Below are 25,604 nucleotides of genomic sequence, written 5' to 3' on the forward strand. Positions count from 1 at the left end.
TTGTTTGCTCTTTGTTTTGTTGGTGGGATAAAGTCACTTGGAACTTTGCTTATACTGAACGCAGTGCTTTTGAGAAGAATACAGTGAACAAGGCTGACATATTTCCCTGTTTGCCATCGCTGGATGTTTGCATGATTCACCAAGTTCACACAGATCATTAAAAAATAGTCTTACAGACAACTTACACACATACACACATATACACACAAAGTAGCCTATATTAATATTTTTAGTGAATATGGGTACATACAGTATCTGACACTTTCTCATTGCAGTTCATAAAAATAAAATGGTCAGTCGAACAACCTCTCTGTCACACAGTCACTCAATAAAATACAACATGCACACACAGAGAGACACACATCTTAATCAATATTGTTTAACTTTGTGTGGGGAAAAAAATGCCAAGAACATTAGGTAGTAAAAAAAAAAATAATTGAAAAAAATATCAGAGTTTGATCATAAAATTAAAAAAAGAAAGTTGTGTTGAGTATGACAACTCTTGTTCATGCATGCTTAGTAGTTCATAATTTCCTACTACATTGAATCGCAATTCTGAGGCTGTTCTGTAAATAGTTTTCAAATAAATAATTGCAACTTCTGATCAATCCATATCCATTTCAAGCTTAAAATAATGTACTGATTTAAGCCCCAGCCATTTGGGGTTAAACCACGCCCACTTGTGCTTTAGGCCCTGCCCACTACGAGTACAGTTACGGATACAGATAATTTAGATGGCTGAACAGATGCAGATAGTGGTGTACTTGCTCATTCCTAGTAGACAACATCATTATTTCAGCAGTGTGCAGGTTGGCGTTCCATCGCTCGACTTCTATGATAAAATCTAAAGCTCATTCACCCTGACAGCTTCTGGGCTTTTTTTTTTTTGTCAGGTTGATTTGGTTTGAGCGTGACACAGTGAGTGATGAGATCCTGTCCTCAAAGGTGTCACTGTCTGTCCTCTGCGTTGGTTTCTCCCTGGCATCTGTGAAAATCGCGGTGCTGATGGTTGAATCCTCGGTGGGTCGGCTTATTGCTAATAGTCACTTCTGCTTTGTTTTTGTTCTTTCAGGTATTCATGAATCAGCACTGTGGTGAGCTGGTGTCCATCTGTGAGATGTATTTAGCCGGAATCATCCTGAGTGAAAATGGAACCCAGAACCTCAACGCGGAGCTGATGGTGGGTTTGTTGTCTGTTTCTTGGTTTGAATATGTCCAGTTTAACATATTGTATTCTAATCTTGCGCAGAGGATTATCACTGATATACCACAGTATTAAAAAGTGAAGATCTGACACAGAAAACTCTCCAGTAGTGAAGCAGATAAGAGAATATTTAGAGCGGAATTCTGCTAATGGTGATAAATAAATAAAAGCATCAAATACTCCTCAGACAATCCTCTTTTGTAAAAAAAAACCAAAAAAAAAAAACGATTGGCCACTTGAATTTTCAGTTGGCGTTCAGGTAGAGGTCTATTGAAGAATTATACAGGAGTCAAAATTAAAAGATGCTCCAATCATATTGAAACCTTTGCCACATTACTTGCCTGATCATAAAGATTCCAAAAAGGTATGGTTTGGACGGTCTGTAACTGAATTCAGTCGAGTTATGGGATAAAAATGGATGAGAAACTGTCTTGGAGAGAACATATTGATCATGTTTTTAAAAAAATAACCACGTCAATAGGAATCATAACCAAAATAAGATTAGTACATCACAAATGTCTTTTAATATTATACTATAGTTTAGTTTATTTAAGTTAACATTTAAGTTATTGTAATATTGTATGGGGAAGTACCTTTGCAACTTATATAAACAAAATATTTCTTCTACAGAAAATATTTGCTCAAATAGCTCCTCGTTCGAAACCTTGTGCTCCAAGTGCACCTCTGTTTTTTAAATTGCAGCTCTTAAATATTTTCCATATAAATATTTTCTTGACCTGTACCTTTGTTTTCAGGGCACCCTATGATATTAAGTGGCCTTCCTTCATTAAATATTATTTTGTGCATAACCATCAAATTCATAATTATCTGACCAGGCAGGCTGCACATTTGCATTTACCTTTGCATAGAGCGACTCGCTATATCAGCATGACATCAGATATGGTGTTAAATCTTGGAATGATAATGTACAACTTGTGAATCCATCTGTCGCCTTATATACGTATAAAAGTGGACTAAAAGTGAAGATTCTGCAGGAGTATTTACAATGATTTGTTATAATCTGGAAAAAATGATATAATTCTGTTGTATTCTGTTATGTTTGCTTTGTTCGGGAGTGGATTCTCTGTAAGCCTTTTTGGCTTCCACTACTCCCTTGCACATTACTTATATTGTATTTTTTTCTCTTTCTCTCTCTTTTGTTGTTTTTTTGTATATACATTATTTTGTATGAGAATCAATCAATCAAAAACAGCAAGAATGGTGACAACGGTCAGTGTCGGTTTGTACAGGGGTCAAAAGTTATAGTTGCTCCAATTTTGGTAAAAAGTAATGCACATTACTAGTTGAGTTAACACAGTTTTAAAAAGGAATAGTTTGGACCATGTATCATCCTTACTTATCACATTACAGGGTAACATATGTCACATGTCATAGAATCTAATAGACGTAGATCTTGTTTGACCTTTACTTTGGAGACCAAGCATTCAACACTGTCAAAACTATTCCATTTATTAATCCTATTAGCTCACCCAATAATTTGCATCACTTTTTACCAAAATTGGAGCAACTTTAACTTTTGACCCCTGTACAAAATGAAAATGACCTTTGTCACCATTCTTGCTGTTTTTATCCCGTAACTCCATAGAATTCACTCACAGATAGTCCAAACTATAACTTTTTGGAATCTTTATGATCAGGCAAATAGTAATACAATAACATGCTTTTGGAGGGCAGTACGCATTTTCTGAGGCCCGACGTTCATGCCCAGTCGCCCAAAATGACAGATATTCGCCCGAGTTAGACGAGGGCAAATATCTGTCATTGCAGGCAATGGCATGGATGGAGGGACTCAGAAAATACATACCGCATGACAACAGCATGTTATTTGCATTATTATCACTTACTGAGATACACAACACGTAACGCGTACATAACAAGTTGGCTTACTTTAACTTTTGTCGGCTGGCGTGTGCTGCTCTCCAAATTCGCCAGTGCGTCCTCATCAAGCTGGCTGCTTAATTGGCTGCTGTTCACTGTTGTACTATCCATGAGAAAATCTTCCGGAATATCCATATTGGGACCAACACACACTTCTCACCTTTTTATCTTTTCCTCTGCGGACAGTTTTTTTTTCCCCTCTGCGGACAGTTCTTGGGCTGCACGCTATGATGTCATTTGTTTATGCACAGCGGGCGGGTATAGCCAGGTAGCGTCGACGTAAATCTACGATACCAGCCTAGCAACGCCTTGGTAAAGTGATGATGATGTGGAATATTTTTCAACATGATTGGAGCATCTTTTAATTTTGACCTCTATGTAATTCTTTAATTGACCCCTACCTGACCACCGATTGAAAAGTCAAGTGGCCAATCGATTTTTTCAAAAGAGGTGTGTCTAAGGAGTATTTCTGCCGAATTTGATGCTTTTATCACCATTTGCAGGATTGTTTCAGTTATCTGCTGCACTACAGGTCATTTTGAGGTGCTGCTAATCTTTAACCTGTAATCAGGGATATGAAATCTCCACACAGCCGATCCCCTACAGTTCAACATGCACGTGAACTGCGGATTAATTGCAACGTTGATTTTGTGTCATGGAGACTTAATTTTAAAATGATGAATGTGTTGTTTGATACATTGCTGTAAAATCACACTTTCAATGGAAAAATGACACCTGGTGCACTCTCGGGATGGGGATTTATCTATCGCATAGATTAAAGTTCTCCATCACCATGACGGATTTCCATCATTTGGAAAATTTAACCACACAATGCTTGCACGTTGTGTCATACGTGTTTTGGGGCTGAAATATGATACTCTCAATGTCAAAGCAACATCCCATTCTGCGCTAATCAAAGTAGCAGCAACGTCAGTGTGGATGGCACCGTGGAGGAAGGGACCGTGTGAATTTTCACTCCTCTCCGTTCTGTTTACTGCTTGCCATGAGCCTCGGTCCTTCTCCTCCCTGTCCAGCGGAGAGGGATAGAGAGAGGTTTTTATCAGTCTGACCTGCAGCCCGGAGGACCGACGCCCAGCCAGTAACAGACGGTGGCAGCAGCAGAGGAGTCATTTGGAAGAAAAACGCATAATCAGTGAAGTTCCACAAAAACCACACATGAAGAATATATTTTTTCTTTCCTTTTTTACATGAGGGGCCGTAACTTCAGCTTGTCTATGAGCCCACGTGACACCGGTAACACTGCGCGCATTTGAAGGAACGAGTCACGTTTCACATAAGGGAGGACATTATTTCTAAATTCAGTTGATGAACTGGTGAAGTAGCAGATATTAATGATCCAGTCCGGGTCTGAGAGTTGGCTGCTCCTCGGAAAACTCACGTTAATGAGGAACAAATAAAAACTCCAGTGGGACACGGCGGGCGAGCCTCGTTTCTTGATCGCACCAAGAGTCCTGGTTAGTGACTTTAATCCACAAAAAGGTGAGTCATGATTACCTTTAAATGGCTTTGATGAAGTTTAACTTGCGGTACGCTACATTTGTTTTCCGAGTGAAAGCATTGTACCGATTAAATGTGAATAAGCCAGTTTCACGTTTCTCACTGCGCATGCAAAATTTGACTTGCTCTTTTAAAGACCACCCCAAACACCCCCCCACCCCCAGAATCAATACTGTGTTTTACTTCAGTTTGAAGTGAGTTTTATTTTTTCCGAGGGCTTCATACCCATTAAAATTCACCAGAATTTGCAAAGTTTTACTTGCTCTTTTACAAAATTTCTGGGGGAGATCACCCAGACCCTCCAGAATCAATACTATGTTTTTATTTCACAGTTTGAAGTGACTTTTGCTTCAGAGGGTTTCATACCCATTAAAATTCACCAGAATACACTAAATTTGACTTGCTCTTTTAAAAATGTTCTGGGGGAGCACCCCAGGCCCCCCAGAATCAAGACTACACCCCGCCCCCTACCACCCTTTTATATACCTTTATGTTCAGGTTTTGTGTTTTTTATGCTTCGTCTCTCTCCCCTTAGGGGCTATTTAGAAAAGATTTTGATACTGTATAATGTGTTTATTGTATTTATTAAGGAAAAAAGAGTGTCTGCCCCCACTATGTCACATTTTAAGGAATTGCTGGCATTTATTTTTGCCAGGAAAAAATTTCAGTCAGATGAAAATTTATTGCTTTTACCCATGATCTATCGATGCCATTATCTATTCCGCTTATCAATCTGATACTTTATCATTTCCCTTTATCAATAACTCCTGTGAATTTTCTGTGTACTAAATGTCGGCTTTACAGGTTTTGTATGTCAACAACATTTTATTGAATCTTACAGTAAATAAATATGAAATTGGTCACTGGATCCTAGATCTCTGGACATAAATCAAATCAAATCACATTGACCACATCTGAGGCATTTCCAGGCCACTGTCGAGATATAATCTCTCCATCTAGTTCAGGGTCTTCCCCGGGTTCTCCTCCCAGATGGACGTGCCTGGAACATCTCCCTAGGGAGGTGCCCAGGGGGCAACCTTACCAGATGCCCGAAGCACCTCAGCTGGCTCCTTAAAACGTGAAGGAGCAGCGGCTCTACTCTGAGCTCCCACGGATGACCGAGCTTCTCACCGTATCTCTAAGGGAGACAGAAGCCACCCTCCTAAAGAAGCCCCTTTCGGGCGCTTGTACCCATCTAGTTCTTTCAGTCATGACCCAACCCTCATGACCATAGGTGAGAGTAGGAATGAAGACTGACCAGTAGATTGAGAGCTTCGCCTTTTGGCTCAGCTCCCTTTTCATCACAACAGTACGGTAGAGCGAATGCAGCATCGCCCCTGCTGCGCCGATTCTCTGGCCAATCTCACGCTCCATTGTCCCCTCATTCGTAAACAAGACCCCAAGGTACTTGAACTCCTTCACCTGGGGCAAGACCTCATTCCCTACACGGAGTAGGCAATCCATCAGTTTCCTGCTGAGAACCATGGCCTCAGATTTAGAGGTGCTGATCCTCATCCCAGCCACTTCACACTCGGCTGCGAACCGATCCAGTGAGCGTCGGAGGTCACAGGCTGATGAAGCCAACAGGACCACATCATCTGCTAAAAGCAGTGATGACACCGTGAGCCCACCAAACTGGAAACCCTCCTCCCCCCAACTACACCTCGATATCCTGTCCGTGAATATCACAAACAGGTGCAGCCCTGGTGGATGCCAACCCCCACCCAAAATGAGTCCGACTTACTGCTGAGCACCCAAACACAGCTCTCGCTTTGTGAGTACAGAGATTGGATGGTCCTGAGAAGGGACCCCCCTCACTCTATACTCCCGCAGCACCTAACACAGTATCTCCCGGGGTACCTGAACATACGCCTTCTCCAAGTCCACAAAACACATGTAGACCGGATGGGCATACTCCCAGGCACCCTCCAGGATCCTTGTGAGACCAAAAAGCTGGTTGGTTCTTCCACGACCAGGACAGAATCCGCACTGTTCATCTTCAGTCAGAGGTTCGACTATTGGCCAGACCCTCCTTTTCAGCACCCTGGAGTAGACTTTACCAGGGAGGCTGAGTAGTGTGATGCCCCTGTAACTGGTACACACTCTATGGTCCCCTTGTTTTATTTTTTTTTATTATTTTTTTTAAAGGGGGACCACCCCAGTTTGCCACTCCTTAGGCACTGTCCCAGGCCCAGTGGTGGTCACAGCAGCTAGCCAAAATTTGCCTTTGATAACCATTAATCCGCTAACTGAACAGTTAACTTTTCGAAACTGATAAAGCCCTTAAAAAAAAAAAAAACATTTAGTGGAAGTTACAGCTAAAAGCTAAAATGATAACTTTTAGTATTGACTCCGGTACACTGGCAGCTACTGATACTTCTAAGTAAAGCCATACAGTCTTGCAGACCTGTCGGAGGAGTCATGCACAACTTGGTAGTTTTGACTTATGGTTCAAATTTTAAATAAACTAATTCTGGACAGGTTATCAAAATTAATATCACTTCTGTCGTTTTTTTTTCCAAAGTGAAAATATCAGCTATATGTTTTTAAGTAATGCACTAATTTTGAAGGTTTTAGCATTTACAGACATGCCAAAAAGGCATTATGGGAAAATGGAGCCTCCTGTCATCAGTGGTTGGTTGGTTTATAAAAACCAACAGACAAGTTACTGTAACGTGTGTTGATTTTTACAAATAAATCTGTATTTGGAAATGTCTTTTTTTTTCAGTTGGAAAAAAAGGCCATTTAAAAACTGAAAATTGTGTTTAAGTGTGTGTAAGTTAAGTGTAATTCAGCACGTGTAGCAAATGGGTGGCAATTGATATTCACACTGCCATCTACAGGATGGGAGTGTGAATACCAATTGCCACCCATTTGCTATACGTGCTGAATCACTTAAGCAGAATTTTCAGTTTTCAACATTAGCTGAAAAGCTAATCACCAAACAAAAAAAGTTAGCTTTGCTAATTAGCAGTTAGTGGATTAGCACAACTCTGCCCACCACTGCCCAGACCTCAACGCAATGATGAGATGTCTCATCGAAGACAGTCCCTCCACACCCAGAGCCTTCAGCATTTCTGGACGGATATCATCAACCCCTTGAGGCAACTCTGTTGTGATTTTGCACTATATAAATGAAAATAAATTGAAATTGAAACAAATTGACGTTCCACGCCCACAGAGCTAGCCTCTGCCACCCGGGTCTGGTCCGCCGAGGCCCTCGACTTTCACTGCCACCCATTGGACAGCGCACCCGACACCAGCAATTCCCCCTGCGGGTGGTAAGGCCACAGGGTGGAGATGATAGGTCGACTTGCCTTTTCTGCCTGTGGCCGACTGGGCTGTGGCAAGCCCCACCACCAGGCATTTGCTGAAAGGCCCTACATCCAAGCCTGGCTCCAGACGGGGGCCCTGGGCTTCCTCCAGCCCCGGTCACATTTCCTCTGCCTCGTTCTGTCATGGTCTAGTGTGAACCATTCTTATTCTGGCCCCTCGCGCCTGAGACCAATTTGCCATGGGAGACCCTACCAGGAGCACAAATGCACCAGACAACACAGCTCTCAGGTTCATAGCAACACACAAACCTCTCCACTATGATAAGGTGATGGTTCCCGGAGAGGTTTTAAAGGACATGTTGCACATTATTTACTATCCTAATTAGCAACACAAAGTGCCATCACAAAATGCAGGAAATCATTCAAAGGGTTATAAATTTCAATATTTTCTCTTGGATCTTGGACTACCTCACAGAATGTCCACAGTACATAAGGGCTTGGGACTGTGTCTGACATGGTCATCTGCAGCACGTGGGTCCTGCAGGGAACCATCTTGGCTCCCTTTCTCTGCACCCTCTACATTGCAGACTTCATATACAGCTCTGCAACCTGCAAAAAGTTCTCTGATGACTCTGCAGCCTCATCACTGATGAGTTTGACAGAGTACAGAGGGGTGACCCAGGACTTTGTTGATTGGTGTCAGTGGACCCGCCTCCAGTTCAGTGCACTTTATAAGAAAGGCCAAAGCAGACTCTACCTGCTGAGGTGACTCGGGTCCATTGGAGTGCAGGGGGCGCTCCTGAGGACCTTCTTTGACTCTGGTAGCATCACCCATTTTTTACAGACTGGTCTGCAGTGGTCAGCAGTATCACAAGTGCTGAGGGGATATCACAAGTGCTGAGGGGAGGAGACTTGACAAAGTGATTAGAAAGACCAGCTCTGTCCTGGGAAGTCCCCTGGACTCAGTGTAGGAGGTGGGAGGAAGGAGGATGATGGCTAAGATGTCATCCCTGCTGGAGAACTCCTCCCAACCCATGTGTGACATCCTGATTGCACTGGAAAGCTCCTTCAGCAACAGGCTGCTCCACACAAAGTGAGTGAAGGAGCGACACCACAAGTCCTTCCTTCCTTATGCTGTCGGACTCCACAACCAGCACTGATCCCAGTCGACAACTCACATCACTGAAATCACTATATCATTATAGTAACAATTTTTTTGTTGCCTGTGTGCAATAATATTACACATTCTTGTGCAATAATAACTTGTACACTCGTGTAATATTATGATGCAGCCTTTTTCTTACTTGTAAATAGTGTATTTTATGATATATTTGCCAGCTTGCACTCGGCCGAGATGGACGCACTTTTCTCTTCTCCCTCCCTCCTTATCTTTCCTGCTTCTGTGGCGTGTTGTCTGTGAGGCTGCAGCTTTGCTCTTCTGGAAAACGACAAAAATGGATCTGTTAAAGTGGTCTCTGAACGCAATTGACACAGTTTTTTTCTACAAGACATTCGGGGCAGAGGACCCGACCTGTCCTGCCGGGACGCATGTGATGGGTTACGTGATGGACTCGTGGAGGAGATGGCAGGTCATGTGCCTTTACATGCTTTCTGTGGAGGACATCGAAGATGTGTACATATTCGGCTTGGTGGTGACCGGCTTTCTGCTGTGTGGAGCGGGCACTGTGCTGGTTTACCGGAAAATCAAGAAAGTGGAAGCAGCTTTGATTGGTCCTTCCAGGCTGCCCTACATGATTGATTCGATTGGGAAGGCAGTGGCTGCGCAGTCGGCAGGTGTTAACCGCGCGTTGGAAAACATCTCGAATAGAATCACAGCCCTGGAAACCCGCTCTGACCGTCTGTGAAGACCACATTCTACATTCAGATGCATTGAGAGCCACTCTGTTCTCAGAACTGTGGAATCTTTCATGCGTCTGCTAATCTGGCTATTCATTTGGCTTCCCCAAATACAGCTGCACTTCAAGGTCGCTGTGATAAAACCTCCTCAGAAGATCAACACTTAAGCCTCTCTCCCTGGTCTTCCCCCCTCCCCTCAGCTTCTCCAGCTCTGACGTTGACTGTGACAGTGGACTGCTCAGGGCTGAGCCCCTCCCCCTCCAGGATTGTCGGACAAGGCCGTTGACGGCGCCAAACAGGCTGCCTCCGGAGTGTTCTGATAAACTGGACCTTTTCAAATCTCGGTTGTCGTCCTCTGTCCTTGTTTTTGTCTGTGTGATTATTGTTTTTCTGTGCTGATGGGGATTTTTTTCCTCATTGCTGCTGTGTAATGCAGCGGCTATGAGGTTTTTTTTTTCTCCTTTTCCCTCGTGTTTTGCTTTCATATATATGTTTATGTACCGGGCCGGCCTATGTGTTGTGTTTTGTGTTGTTTGTTATGGGTGGGTGTTGGTTTGCTCAGCCCTGTTGCTGTACTATGATGAATTCTAAAACCTGACTGAAACTCTTCAAATAGACTGTTCCTCTGCAGATGATCAGTTAGCTGTTTTACAACTACCCTTTCAAGTATTTTTGAGAGAAAAGGAAGGTTGGAGATTGGCCTATAATTAGCTAAGATAGCTGGGTCAAGTGATGGCTTTTTAAGTAATGGTTTAATTACTGCCACCTTAAAAGCCTGTGGTACATAGCCAACTAACAAAGATAGATTGATCATATTTAAGATCGAAGCATTAAATAATGGTAGGGCTTCCTTGAGCAGCCTGGTAGGAATGGGGTCTAATAGACATGTTGATGGTTTGGATGAAGTAACTAATGAAAATAACTCAGACAGAACAATCGGAGAGAAAGAGTCTAACCCCAAAGATAACGATACTCCTTTGGGATGGTTATGAGTAATTTTTTCTCTAATAGTTAAAATTTTATTAGCAAAGAAAGTCATGAAGGAATACTCGGCTCAATAGAGCTCTGACTCTTTGTCAGCCTGGCTACAGTGCTGAAAAGAAACCTGGGGTTGTTCTTATTTTCTTCAATTAGTGATGAGTAGTAAGATGTCCTAGCTTTACGGAGGGCTTTTTTATAGAACAACAGACTCTTTTTCCAGGCTAAGTGAAGATCTTCTAAATTAGTGAGACGCCATTTCCTCTCCAACTTACGGGTTATCTGCTTTAAGCTGTGAGTTTGTGAGTTATACCACGGAGTCAGGCACTTCTGATTTAAAGCTCTCTTTTTCAGAGGAGCTACAGCATCCAAAGTTGTCTTCAATGAGGATGTAAAACTATTGACGAGATACTCTATCGCACTTACAGAGTTTAGGTAGCTACTCTGCACTGTGTTGGTATATGGCATTAGAGAACATAAAGAAGGAATCATATCCTTAAACCTAGTTACAGTGCTTTCTGAAAGACTTCTAGTGTAATGAAACTTATTCCCCACTGCTGGGTAGTCCATCAGAGTAAATGTAAATGTTATTAAGAAATGATCAGACAGAAGGGAGTTTTCAGGGAATACTGTTAAGTCTTCAATTTCCATACCATAAGTCAGAACAAGATCTAAGATATGATTAAAGTGGTGTGTGGACTCATTTACATTTTGAGCAAAGCCAATTGAGTCTAATAATAGATTAAATGCAGTGTTGAGGCTGTCATTCTCATCATCTGTGTGGATGTTAAAATCGCCCACTATAATTATCTTATCTGAGCTAAGCACTAAGTCAGACAAAAGGTCTGAAAATTCACAGAGAAACTCACAGTAACGACCAGGTGGACGATAGATAATAACAAATAAAACTGGTTTTTGGGACTTCCAATTTGGATGGACAAGACTAAGAGTCAAGCTTTCAAATGAATTAAAGCTCTGTCTGGGTTTTTGATTAATTAATAAGCTGGAATGGAAGATTGCTGCTAATCCTCCGCCTCGGCCCGTGCTACGAGCGTTCTGACAGTTAGTGTGACTCGGGGGTGTTGACTCATTTAAGCTAACATATTCATCCTGCTGTAACCAGGTTTCTGTAAGGCAGAATAAATCAATATGTTGATCAATTATTATATCATTTACTAACAGGGACTTAGAAGAGAGAGACCTAATGTTTAATAGACCACATTTAACTGTTTTAGTCTGTGGTGCAGTTGAAGGTGCTATATTATTTTTTGTTTTTGAATTTTTATGCTTAAATAGATTTTTGCTGGTTATTGGTGGTCTGGGAGCAGGCACCGTCTCTACGGGGATGGGGTAATGAGGGGATGGCAGGGGGGAGAGAAGCTGCAGAGAGGTGTGTAAGACTACAGCTCTGCTTCCTGGTCCCAACCCTGGATAGTCACGGTTTGGAGGATTTAAGAAAATGGGCCAGATTTCTAGAAATGAGAGCTGCTCCATCCAAAGTGGGATGGATGCCGTCTCTCCTAACAAGACCAGGTTTTCCCCAGAAGCTTTGCCAATTATCTATGAAGCCCACCTCATTTTTTGGACACCACTCAGACAGCCAGCAATTCAAGGAGAACATGCGGCTAAACATGTCACTCCCGGTCCGTTTGGGGAGGGGCCCAGAGAAAACTACAGAGTCCGACATTGTTTTTGCAAAGTTACACACCGATTCAATGTTAATTTTAGTGACCTCCTATTGGCGTAACCGGGTGTCATTACTGCCGACGTGAATTACAATCTTACCAAATTTACGCTTAGCCTTATCTGAGATATGTATTCATTTTGGCGGTGGGGGGTACAGATTATAAAACAAACCTTCACAGTTTTATCTCAGTAAATTGTTAAAGGCGTCATCAGTTGACTTTTCATGACATAAATATCAACTTTAAAAAATCTGAGCCATGCGAGCCTGATCAAGCCAACATTTACGTTCACTTTGTCTTTCTTTCACACATCATAGTTGAATAAGACGTTAACGGAGGAATGTTCTGGCAGCGTACGCATGCACTCATACCATGCACTGCTGCATCCACCACATTAATGCCTCTTTTCCACCGAGCAGTCCGACTCGGTATGGAACACTAGTTTGTGTGTTTCCGCATTCATACCACTTTTTTGGAACCCTTCGCCTGGGGTATCAAAATATTGGAATGGTTACAGAAGGGAGGTGCTAACCCACTGCTGTCCATTGGTTGGCCCAGCAGCAAAAGTTAAAGCTGCAGTCCTCACGTGACCGTTCATACAGTTTGACTGTTTCAAATATTTAAACCATTCACACGCTGAGTAAATGTAAAGTTTTATTCTGACCTGTTACGTTGTTTCAGCCAGATTCATCAATCAATCAATCAACTTTTTTCTTATATAGCGCCAAATCACAACAAACAGTTGCCCCAAGGCGCTCATCATCACAGCCTGACGAAACTGTCATCCACAAAAGACATCCTTGTTTTGAAAGACGGCGTCTGGGAAGATTTTAATTCCTTTTTGTGGCTGAATAAACGCAGCATTTTTAAAGAATTCCCTGTTTGTCTACTCTGGGTATGTTTCTCAGCCTGAACCAGAGAACTCTGGTGCTTTGTCCCACAACAAGAAAAATGACTTATTTTAAAAGTTAAAAGCATTACAGCGCTCCGTGTATTCATGTCAGTGTTCATCACAGCCATCCATCTTCTCTTCAGCATTCTGCTCGCAACGAAAATTAATCCCATTAATGACCCTCCAACACAAAATAAATAAAATATTATTAAAAGTTAAATTAAACATTGTGGACTCTGTGTGGATAGGCCGCGTGACAGCTTATACCCTCTTCATAATGTGCATGTCAACAACTACTATGCCAATGTACACGGCTCCGCCTACCAAACAAAAGGGTGCTGCTGCCAGTGGAAATGCAAGCCAAGCCAGAATTAACTGTTGTGAACCATACTACACCGCGCCGTACCGACCCGAACTGCTCGAATGGAAATGAGGCATAAGGAACTGCCTTAGGTCCTGGTTGGCAACCACTCAGGCAGACAAGTGGTCCCCTTCTCCAGTCACTGGGGCTCTCAGCACTCCAGCTCTGACATCGTGGATCACGCACAGAGAGACAAGGCACAGGGCTGAAACATAGCTGGCATTCCCTTACAATGCAAATTATACTCCTTATTTGAGTCTCTCTACGTAAACATTCTTTGACACAAAGTCATTCCAACAACCCCCAAGGATCCTCTGAACAGACGTGCCAAAGACATGCAGTTATCTCCTGTCACTGGTTAGGATTCAATCTTACAACCACACAGCTGGTTGTTGGATTTACTTGAAATGCTGTGCACTTGAGGTCACTGAAACATTCAATCTTGCAGGTGAAACACCTCCACACTTTGGGCGTGGCATTACTACACTGTCCCTCCAGGATTACCAAGAGGACGGTCTTGCTGGTTGAGTCTGTCCTCACCACACGGTCTGACAGCCTGACAGGTATGAGCAGAAATTAGCTTGTTGAAGCACAGACACTGTTGCTCAAATCTAAAGAATCTGATCTAAATTTGCCCTGCTTGATGTACAGAAATCTGGTTGGAAGGTCTGAGATGTCACCAGGTGATCTCAAGAAGGCTCGTTATGTTAAAATTAGGGATAGACTAATTATCGGCACCGATATTCAGTATTTTTGCAGATATCAGTATCAGCCATTTATACCGACTGATATGACAGTTTATTTTTGCAGCGTTGCATGTAGCAACTCACTTGTCGCAAAGTTCTGGCTTCACACCTACATTTTAAAAAAAGATCACCAGTCAGCAATTTCAGCGTTCTGTGAGGCCACAGCGTTGTGTAATGGCAGCTCAGAGTGGAGCAGAGCAGAAAACGTCGTCTCTGTTCGCCTGACTGAAAGAAAAAAAAAAAAAGCCCACCGTCAAAATCCTTCATTAAATAATCCAAAGCACCTATTGTGTCCGTAGCTGTTGTTACATTCAGAAATTAACACTTTATTTTACAGCTTAAAGGTTTCATAGTTCCAAAAAGCTGTGTTTGCTCAAAGAAGAAAACGTAAAAGACTGTGTGGTCGGGGGGGGAAGGAGAGAAAGAGCAGAGAGATGGAGGCGGGGGGGCTTCACTCATTTCCACATGAAAAGTTAATAGTTTGCATTGGAACTGTTTACAGATACAAACTGTTTACTGTTTACAAAGGATCACATGATCTTTTTAAAACAGCTGACTTTTCCACTAAAGGTCATTAAAAAGCAGCAGCAACTTAAGGGTCTTAAACAATCGTCTTCACCACACAGCCTCAGTGAAACAGGAAAGTGTGAAAAACTGATTCAGAAAGCTTTTCATCCAGGCTTCATCCGTAAAAGAGCAAGTTTGACCATCAAATCAGTCCACGTTCAGCCCTTGTTCAAATAAGACAATTATTACGGCCCCGTCACACTTGGCACAAATGAGCGCAATGAGGCCAAATCAGCCTGAATGGGAAAAACAGCTAGAACATGAGCTGCAGTCACACGGGACAGACATTCGCACTGCCGTGTATGAATGCCGTACGAATACCCAGAATGTGTGTCGAAGCCACCTCTTATTCACATTCGGAGTGCAGCAGGTCCTGAACCCAGTTCAAATGTTGACACGAAACAGCACGTAACATGAAAAAAGAATATGCAGAATGCCCCTACAGTGCCATATGTAGCACCCGAGGTCTGCACCTGCGGTGCAGCTGCGGCTCTGAGACGCACTGACTCGCTGTGCAGCTGACCTGACCGTGCTGTTACAGTTACACGGTCATGTCCTCTCATGGGTTACATGATGTATATGGCCATCATCATAGCTGTAACATCACGTGCAGCTGCACTGCGCCCTGCCCCACAGGGAGTCAAAGGCTCTGCGCGGTGCACCACGTACTCCCATACCCTCTCATGTTAGGAGATGTATCTGTAATATCATGACTGTTGGACCCCAACCGAACGGCCACACTGCACACAGCGCCCGTGATCATGGTGTAATGTTCAGGTTGAGCATGATATCACAGATCCATTATCTGTTCACCTGATGCGTCAGAGGCTGTATCGCCGCGCATGTTGGACACAATAATACAGGTACATTATCTGTCCCATAACGGGGGATGTCCTTGTGACTGTAATCTCGAGCCTGTTATGGAGGCGACAGCCTGTTCAGCTGTGCACAGAGCAGCACGGCTCTGAGGTGCACTGCCCGGCAAAGTTAAACTGCCACTAGTTATCTTTTACAGTAGATTGCAAATCTTGAATTCCTTTATTTATTCTGCCCACTGATTTGTGTGAAGGGCCCTTCATATCGGCTTCAGGCACGGATTGGCTGTTATCCCATAGCACTCTATTTAAAATATGAATATCTGCTTTCTGTTTTGTAACAAAGTCTCGCCCACAGCACTCTTTGACTTGTTCGATGCCACAAGTTCAGCCTGTCAGTGCTGAAGGCATCTGTCCCACAGACCGACATAGAAGAAGGTAGCAGTGTACAGATTGGAGCTGTGTCTGCTGTATTAATTTATTTGTTCAACTTCAAAAATGTTATTTATAGCTCCTTGCAGTTTATCTGTGAAGGTCATGTTGAAATGTTCTGTGAATTAAACATGCTGCAAAACATTTTAAAGAAGGTTTTGTGTTTAGAGTGTTATTATAAACTTTGACACTTTTTACTGAAAAGTGTCTCAAAAGTGCCTCAAATGTCTGTATCAGCCTCCAAAGTGTGAAGATAATCGGTACAGCCTTGAAAAAACATATGTGTTTATCAATTCAGTTTCAATTTATTTCATTTATATGGCACCAAATCACAACAGAGCTGACTCAAGGTGCTTTGCACAAGTAAGGTCTAACCTTACCAACCCCCAGAGCAAGAAAACACAATGGTAAGGAAAAACTCCCTCTGATGATTTGAGGAAGAAACCTCAAACAGACCAGACTCAAACGGGTGTTTACAAAGTTTTACAAAGCCGAAGAAACATAAAATAGAAAAACCAATAATATAATAATAATATAAAGATAAGTCCACACAGGCATCAGCACCACAGGCAGGGGTCATCCATGCCGTCAGTGGGCCTGTCCAAGCGACAGTCACTTTCAAATGCAGATTGCTGCACGCAGCACCCACCACCCACCTCAAGTCTTCCACCTCGCAGTCCGTCTGAGCCCTCCAGTTCGAATCCGTCCATCGTTCGTACCTTGGACAGAGAAAAAAGAACAGAAGCAGTCAGCCGGGAAAAAAACTACACCCAAAGTATAATTCATCAGCAGTAAATCAACAGGAAAACAGAAATTACTAAGGTGATCGCTGACCGCTAGCCCTAAGCTTCATTAATGGACCCAAAATTTAGATAACGTTGAGGCTGCCTTTAAAAGGTTAGGAAGCATAGCATGCCAGTATGCTAGCCATACGAGAGGGAGACTAGATTCGTCGTAAGTCTAGACTTGAAAGTCTCTACAGAATCTTTTTTATTGATGAAGGAAGATCATTCCACAAAACAGGTGTACGATAAGAGAAAGCTCCGTGGCCTGCAGGCTTCTTTTTCACCCTAGGGACACAAAATAGTCCTGCACCCTGAGAACGAAGAGCCCAGGCCGGTACGTAGGGTTTAATTAGGTCAGCTAAGTGAAGAGGTGCCAGTCCATGAACAATTTTATAGACTAGTAGCAGAACCTTAAAATCTGATCTCACTGGGACAGGAAGCCAATGAAGAGATGCCAAAATGGGTGTAATGTGGTCAAACTTTATGCTTTGTGTCAAAACTCTGGCAGCAGCATTTTGAACCAATTGGAGACTCCTAATGCTGGACTGCGGTAAACCAGAAAATAGAACATTGCAGTAGTCCAATCTAAAAGAGATAAACACATGAATCAGGGTCTCAGCATCAGCCATAGACAGGATGGGACAAATTGTCACTATATTTCGCAGGTGGAAGAAAGCAGTCCTAGTAATATCTCCAATGTGGCGGTCAAAGGACAACGGAGAATCAGAAATTACCCCGAGGTAGGCTTGGGCGATTATGTGATCGTGATCGTATATGAGCATATTTCTCGATTACATTGTTGCAATACACATATAATACAGTTGGTGGTGCCAATGCAACACTACAGATGCAAACCACCATCATACTCGATGAAGAAGAAGCACGGGGCCCGAGGTTCCTCACTTGTCAGTGTGCTGTATGACACATGCCCCTCGGCTAAAGGTTAGCTAGAATATCATCAGCATAGCATTGAAAGGTAATCCCACAATGCGTGTCCAGAGGGGTGCTATATAAAGGGAGAAAAGCAGGGATAGTAAGAAGGATCCCTGTTGGACGCCATATCTCGTCACTGACGTTAGAGGTCGTGTTGTACAAAACACAGTGAGAATGACTGGTCAAGTATGACATCAACCAAGCAAGGGTACTCCCAATAATCCCAAAATGATTTTCCAGCCTATCAAATAGAATATGTTGATCAAACGCAGCACTGAGATCTAACAGCACCAAAACTGTAGCGGTGTCTGAATCCATTACGAGCAGAAGATCATTCACCACTTTTGTGAGAGCCGTCTCTGTGGAATGATATTTTCTAAAAGCAGACTGCAGTGGCTCAAAAAGATTATTATTAGTAAGGTGGTCCACGAGCTGCCATGAAACCACTTTTTGCAGAATTTTAGAGCAAAATGATAGATTTGATATTGGCCTATAATTTTTCAATACACTAGGACAGGGGTGCCCAGTTTTTTATGAATCGAGATCTACTTTTATAGTTGACAGTGATCTACCAAGCCATATCGAAAGCCATAGCATAGCTGCATTTTACTCCGCACCAATATAATAACACATTTTTCTGGCACAAAGATAAAGTTTTAACAACAGTAATACATTATTGAAGTAAATGTGCATGATGCAAAGAATAAGCACGAGTAGGCCTCAGACTGGCCCGTAACAACCCAAATAATACAATGACTAAGTCAAGTTGGAAAAGTTGTTCCCTACCTTAGTGGGACTTCTGAGAGGACGCAGCTGGTCTCTCGGACAGTAGGAGGTGAGTGCAGCTGTAATCAGGCTGCAGGGTGCTCATCAGTCACGGTGGATCTGTGTTTAGACTTGATGATTTTCATGTGTGAGAAGGCAGATTCACACAGATAAATTGATCCAAAACGTGCAGTCAAATTCTGTGCAGTTTGTCTGCTTCTTTGTCTCCATTAGATTCCAGAATTGGACATTCAGGCCAGAAAGTTTCATCCACTGGATAAAATTTATTTTACATGATATCAGAATACTGTCGAACTCATAATATTTGCAAATTCTGCTTATTTAAGCAATAATTTCTGAAAAAGAAATAGCACATTTCAATATCCTAAAAGCGTTTGTGTTTTCTGCATTTGCTGAAGCGGAAGTGGTATGGCCTCTCTCGGCCACCATACAAGCATTGCGAAGTTAAACCAAAAAGCATTTTTGTGAAAATGCAAATCATTACTGTGACACGTCATATTTTTCTATTTTGTGAAGGAACAAAAAAGTTTCTGGGAAGGAAAAATCGCACTGTGACCTTTTCTGTGTACGGAGAGTGTGTAGAAGGGATGTGTCCAAAATCAGTCCGTAGTGCACTAAAGTGGTGTCCTTAACATTTACAATACTTTACCCCAGACGTTTAATAATTCTTTAATTTCGGGCAACAATTCAGAAAACCGTTCCAGAGATTTACTTCTGTGTGCAGCAGCAACTGTGTTCTGCACATCTCCTACAGCTGTGCACAGAATAAATGCTTCTGCAGACTACTGGACCTAACAGAACACTCGAGCTTGCTATATTTACAGAGTGTTGTGCTGCCAGCCAATTTCAATTCCTGGACTTTTTGGGCGTGCAAAGGGGGTTTAGCCGGGAAGTTTGCATTGTTGTGGCTCCTCTGAAGTGCTGCTCCAAATTCTTTCTCGTTGGTAATGCCACATTTGCATTGCAGATAAGTCAGATGGATTTGCCATTCGAATAAACAAAAAAAATCATCTTCTGAATGAATGAAAATAAGTTTGTTTTTTGTTTTTTTGCCTCCTCGCATGTCACCTTCTTCTATGGTGTTTCTCCAGCATCCTTATTGGTGCATTACTGCCACCTTCTGCATCAGTCCGTCATAACAGCACTAAATCCTCTCGATAAGTCTAGTGTTTTTTTGTTGTTTTTTTTTTTTTTTCTTCATGCGATTGACTGGTTGGGTGTGCCAGCACTATGGTCAAGATTAGATTTCTTAACTAATGGTTTATTTGGTAACATTTAGGAACATTTCCAGAAGTTAATGACAGATTAATAATTTTTAGTACAGTCAGCCCAAGAGTGGTCCACAGGTCCTTAAACAGTTTTGTTGGTATCGGATCAAATAAGCAGGTAGTGCTTATTGTAGACGTTAAGAGTTTCGTCAGCATGCCTAGTGAGATACTATCAAGTTCTGTAAATCTAGGTAATACCTCAGTAATGGCGCCCAGCTCAATAGCAGGGTGTAGTGGCTGGGTTAGGGCATGCTGGGATAGGTTTAACCTAATGTCTTCAATTTTTTTCTCAAAGTAATCCAGGAAATCTGCAAAAATATTTCACAAAATATTTGACATTGCAGGAATTGCTAGTGGGGTATCCTCAGTTTTAATGTCATCCACTTGTCATCCATTTGTTCATGTAAATGGGGAATCTTCTTCACAGACTAAGGTTAATTATGGAGTTCCACAAGGTTCTGTGCTAGGACCAATTTTATTCACTTTATACATGCTTCCCTTAGGCAGTATTATTAGACAGCATTGCTTAAATTTTCATTGTTACGCAGATGATACCCAGCTTTATCTATCCATGAAGCCAGAGGACACACACCAATTAGCTAAACTGCAGGATTGTCTTACAGACATAAAGACATGGATGACCTCTAATTTCCTGCTTTTAAACTCAGATAAAACTGAAGTTATTGTACTTGGCCCCACAAATCTTAGAAACATGGTGTCTAACCAGATCCTTACTCTGGATGGCATTACCCTGACCTCTAGTAATACTGTGAGAAATCTTGGAGTCATTTTTGATCAGGATATGTCATTCAAAGCGCATATTAAACAAATATGTAGGACTGCTTTTTTGCATTTACGCAATATCTCTAAAATTAGAAAGGTCTTGTCTCAGAGTGATGCTGAAAAACTAATTCATGCATTTATTTCCTCTAGGCTGGACTATTGTAATTCATTATTATCAGGTTGTCCTAAAAGTTCCCTGAAAAGCCTTCAGTTAATTCAAAATGCTGCAGCTAGAGTACTGACGGGGACTAGAAGGAGAGAGCATATCTCACCCATATTGGCCTCTCTTCATTGGCTTCCTGTTAATTCTAGAATAGAATTTAAAATTCTTCTTCTTACTTATAAGGTTTTGAATAATCAGGTCCCATCTTATCTTAGGGACCTCATAGTACCATATCACCCCAATAGAGCGCTTCGCTCTCAGACTGCAGGCTTACTTGTAGTTCCTAGGGTTTGTAAGAGTAGAATGGGAGGCAGAGCCTTCAGCTCTCAGGCTTATAGTTAGGGCTGGATCAGGTGACCCTGAACCATCCCTTAGTTATGCTGCTATAGACTTAGACTGCTGGGGGGTTCCCATGATGCACTGAGTGTTTCTTTCTCTTTTTGCTCTGTATGCACCACTCTGCATTTAATCATTAGTGATTGATCTCTGCTCCCCTCCACAGCATGTCTTTTTCCTGGTTCTCTCCCTCAGCCCCAACCAGTCCCAGCAGAAGACTGCCCCTTGAGGGTAAGGACCGCTTCTTCAGCTGATGCTTTTTTTTTTTTTGGGTTGCTAGCAGACTGCGTGGAGGATCCGCCGGCCTCGCTGCCGCTGTCCCATTTCAGAGCAAACCTCATGCCTGCCAGAGTCAGAGCCCACGGAGTCATCACGCTGGGTAAAGAGTCCATGTCTGCTTCCTCAGGTTGGCCCTCACTGACTGTGTGTGTGTGTGTGTGTGTGTGTGTGTGTGTGTGTGTGTGTGTGTGTGTGTGTGTGTGTGTGTGTGTGTGTGTTTCCTGTCCTTTACTGTCTTCCAAATAGAGGTGTTTGACCTCTGACCCTGACTCTTTGTAGAAGGAAACTGTGTCGTGCAGTGCAAACGTGAGGTTCGGGTTTCCCTTTGTTAGGTTAATGTCCCCCGTTGTGTCCGTTGATCAGGGAAGCTGTGTCTGCAGCACGAGGAACTCGTCCAGAAATACCTGCCTGTGTTTGCCAGAGAACTGGAAGTCGGCACAGAGGTCGCTGTGCGCAACAATGTGGTGGTTATCATGTGTGACCTGTGTGTACGATACACCAACATTGTGGATCACTACATTCCCAACGTCTCCGCCTGTCTCCGAGACAGTGAAGCGGTCATCAGGGAGCAGACGCTCATCATGCTGACCAACCTGCTGCAGGTGAGAAGATCCTTCAGATTAAAACCTGGCTGGAAAAGAACCGCAAAACAATAAATGTTTGATAACAAGGCCCCACACCTGATCCACGTTCTTCAGCGTGGATCAGGTGTGTTCAGACGCTCACTAGCTGGCTGTGCAGTTCCAGGAGGGGGCGTGGTCATCAGCATTTTCTCTGTTTTCAGCAGACAGAGAAAGGAACTTTCCTAAACATGAGACAGATAGATGGCTGTTTGTCATTAGATGATGAAAGGCTGTTTAGCAGCTCTTCGTTCTCAAATTAGCAGCATTAAACAATATATGATTTGTAAAAAAAAAAAGAAAAGAAAAAAGAAATAGAATAAAAATACTACTGGGACAGTTATATACAGTAGTGTTCAGAATAATAGTGCTGTGTGACTAAAAAGATTAATCCAGGTTTTGAGTATATTTCTTATTGTTACATGGGAAACAAGGTACCAGTAGATTCAGTAGATTCTCACAAATCCAACAAGACCAAGCATTCATGATATGCACACTCTTAAGGCTATGAAATTGGGCTATTAGTAAAAAAAAAAAAAGTAGAAAGGGGGTGTTCACAATAATAGCAGCATCTGCTGTTGACGCTACAAACTCAAAACTGTTATGTTCAAACTGCTTTTTTTTTTTATCAATTCTGTGAATCACTAAACTAGTATTTAGTTGTATAACCACAGTTTTTCATGATTTCTTCACATCTGCGAGGCATTAATTTTGTTGGTTTGGAACCAAGATTTTGCTGGTTTACTAGTGTGCTTGGGGTCATTGTCTTGTTGAAACACCCATTTCAAGGGCATGTCCTCTTCAGCATAAGGCAACATGACCTCTTCAAGTATTTTGACATATCCAAACTGATCCATGATACCTGGTATGTGATATATAGGCCCAACACCATAGTAGGAGAAACATGCCCATGTTGCCCATTTTGAATAATCAGGTCCCATCTTATCTTAGGGACCTCGTAGTACCATATCACCCCAATAGAGCGCTTCGCTCTCAGACTGCAGGCTTACTTGTAGTTCCTAGGGTTTGTAAGAGTAGAATGGGAGGCAGAGCCTTCAGCTCTCAGGCTCCTCTCCTGTGGAACCAGCTCCCAATTCAGATCAGGGAGACAGACACCCTCTCTACTTTTAAGATTAGGCTTAAAACTTTCCTTTTTGCTAAAGCTTATAGTTAGGGCTGGATCAGGTGACCCTGAACCATCTCTTAGTTATGCTGCTATAGACGTAGACTGCTGGGGGGTTCCCATGATGCACTGAGTGTTTCTTTCTCTTTTTGCTCTGTATGCACCACTCTGCATTTAATCATTAGTGATTGATCTCTGCTCCCCTCCACAGCATGTCTTTTTCCTGGTTCTCTCCCTCAGCCCCAACCAGTCCCAGCAGAAGACTGCCCCTCCCTGAGCCTGGTTCTGCTGGAGGTTTCTTCCTGTTAAAAGGGAGTTTTTCCTTCCCACTGTCGCCAAGTGCTTGCTCACAGGGGGTCGTTTTGACCGTTGGGGTTTTACATAATTATTGGATGGCCTTGCCTTACAATATAAGGCGCCTTGGGGCAACTGTTTGTTGTGATTTGGCGCTATATAAAAAAAAAATTGATTGATTGATTGATATCATTTGCATTTGTTTCCTCTAGGCTGGACTATTGTAATTCATTATTATCAGGTTGTCCTAAAAGTTCCCTAAAAAGCCTTCAGTTGGTTCAGAATGCTGCAGCTAGAGTACTGACGGGGACTAGCAGGAGAGAGCATATCTCACCCGTGTTGGCCTCCCTTCATTGGCTTCCTGTTAATGCTAGAATAGAATTTAAAATTCTTCTTCTTACTTATAAGGTTTTGAATAATCAGGTCCCATCTTATCTTAGGGACCTCATAGTACCATATTACCCCATTAGAGCGCTTCGCTCTCAGACTGCGGGCTTACTTGTAGTTCCTAGGGTTTGTAAGAGTAGAATGGGAGGCAGAGCCTTCAGCTTTCAGGCTCCTCTCCTGTGGAACCAGCTCCCAATTCAGATCAGGGAGACAGATACCCTCTCTACTTTTAAGATTAGGCTTAAAACTTTCCTTTTCGCTAAGGCTTATAGTTAGGGCTGGATCGGGTGACCCTGGACCATCCCTTGGTTATGTTGCTTTAGACGTAGACTGTGTTTCATAATTATTGTATGGCCTTGCCTTGCAATGTGGAGCGCCTTGGGGCAACTGTTTGTTGTGATTTGGCGCTATACAAGAAAAAAGTTGATTGATTGATTGATATCATGATGCTTGCACCACCATGCTTCACTGTCTTCACTGTGAACTGTGGCTTGAATTCAGAGTTTGGGGGTCGTCTCACAAACTGTCTGCGGCCCTTGGACCCAAAAAGAACAATTTTACTCTCATCAGTCCACAAAATATTCCTCCATTTCTCTTTAGGCCAGTTGATGTGTTCTTTGGCAAATTGTAACCTCTTCTGCACATGTCTTTTATTTAACTGAGGGACTTTGCGGGGGATTCTTGCAAATAAATTAGCTTCACACAGGCGTCTTCTAACTGTCACAGCACTTACAGGTAACTCCAGACTGTCTTTGATCATCCTGGAGCTGATCAGTGGGTGAGCCTTTGCCATTCTGGTTATTCTTCTATCCAATTTGATGGTTGTTTTCCGTTTTCTTCCACGCGTCTCTGGTTTTGTTGTCCATTTTAAAGCATTGTACATGAACAGCCTATAATTTTTTGCACCTGCGTATAAGTTTTCCCCTCTCCAATCAACTTTTTAATCAATCTACGCTGTTCTTCTGAACGATATCTTGAACGTCCCATTTTCCTCAGGCTTTCAAAGAGAAAAGCATGTTCAACAGGTGCTGGCTTCATCCTTAAATAGGGGACACCTGATTCACACCTGTTTGTTCCACAAAATTGATGAACTCACTGACTGAATGCCACACTACTATTATTGTGAACACCCCCTTTTCTACTTTTTTTTTTTTTTACTAATAGCCCAATTTCATAGGCTTAAGAGTGTGCATATCATGAATGCTTGGTCTTGTTGGATTTGTGAGAATCTACTGAATCTACTGGTACCTTGATTCCCATGTAACAATAAGAAATATACTCAAAACCTGGATTAATCTTTTTAGTCACATAGCACTACTGTTATTCTGAACACTACTGTACATAGTTGTGACAGTTCATCGTGTGAAGATCAAAAACAGTGCAAACATTCTTGAGTGGGTGTGGCAGGATGTGGGAGTGGAACTGTCCAGCTGAGGCTGGTAGGTTGGAGGGGAGGTGCTGACACAGCTTTGACAGTACAAAGCTGTTTTTCAGTCCGTTTGTGAGTTTTTATTGTCCGGTATCTCTTTTCAGAGGGCAGGGGCAGAACAGGTCATGTCCAGGGTGTATGGTGTCCTTGATGATCCAGTTGGCTCTCCTGGGGAGTCAGCCAGCATGA

At 42.6% G+C, this 25,604-nt stretch overlaps 1 protein-coding gene across 1 annotated transcript in view; it reads left to right on the top strand.

Moving 5' to 3' along the window:
• LOC117505838 (condensin-2 complex subunit D3-like) overlaps nt 1-25,604 on the top strand; it is a 236,142-nt gene that overhangs the window by 184,127 nt on the left and 26,411 nt on the right. The window contains 4 exon segments of the mRNA XM_034165369.1: nt 1,073-1,180; nt 14,118-14,232; nt 21,564-21,662; nt 21,926-22,164. Of these exon segments, the coding sequence (XP_034021260.1) occupies nt 1,073-1,180; nt 14,118-14,232; nt 21,564-21,662; nt 21,926-22,164 (561 nt within the window).

The sequence above is a fragment of the Thalassophryne amazonica genome, unplaced genomic scaffold, assembly GCF_902500255.1.
Source record: "Thalassophryne amazonica unplaced genomic scaffold, fThaAma1.1, whole genome shotgun sequence".
Classification (NCBI taxonomy): domain Eukaryota; kingdom Metazoa; phylum Chordata; class Actinopteri; order Batrachoidiformes; family Batrachoididae; genus Thalassophryne; species Thalassophryne amazonica.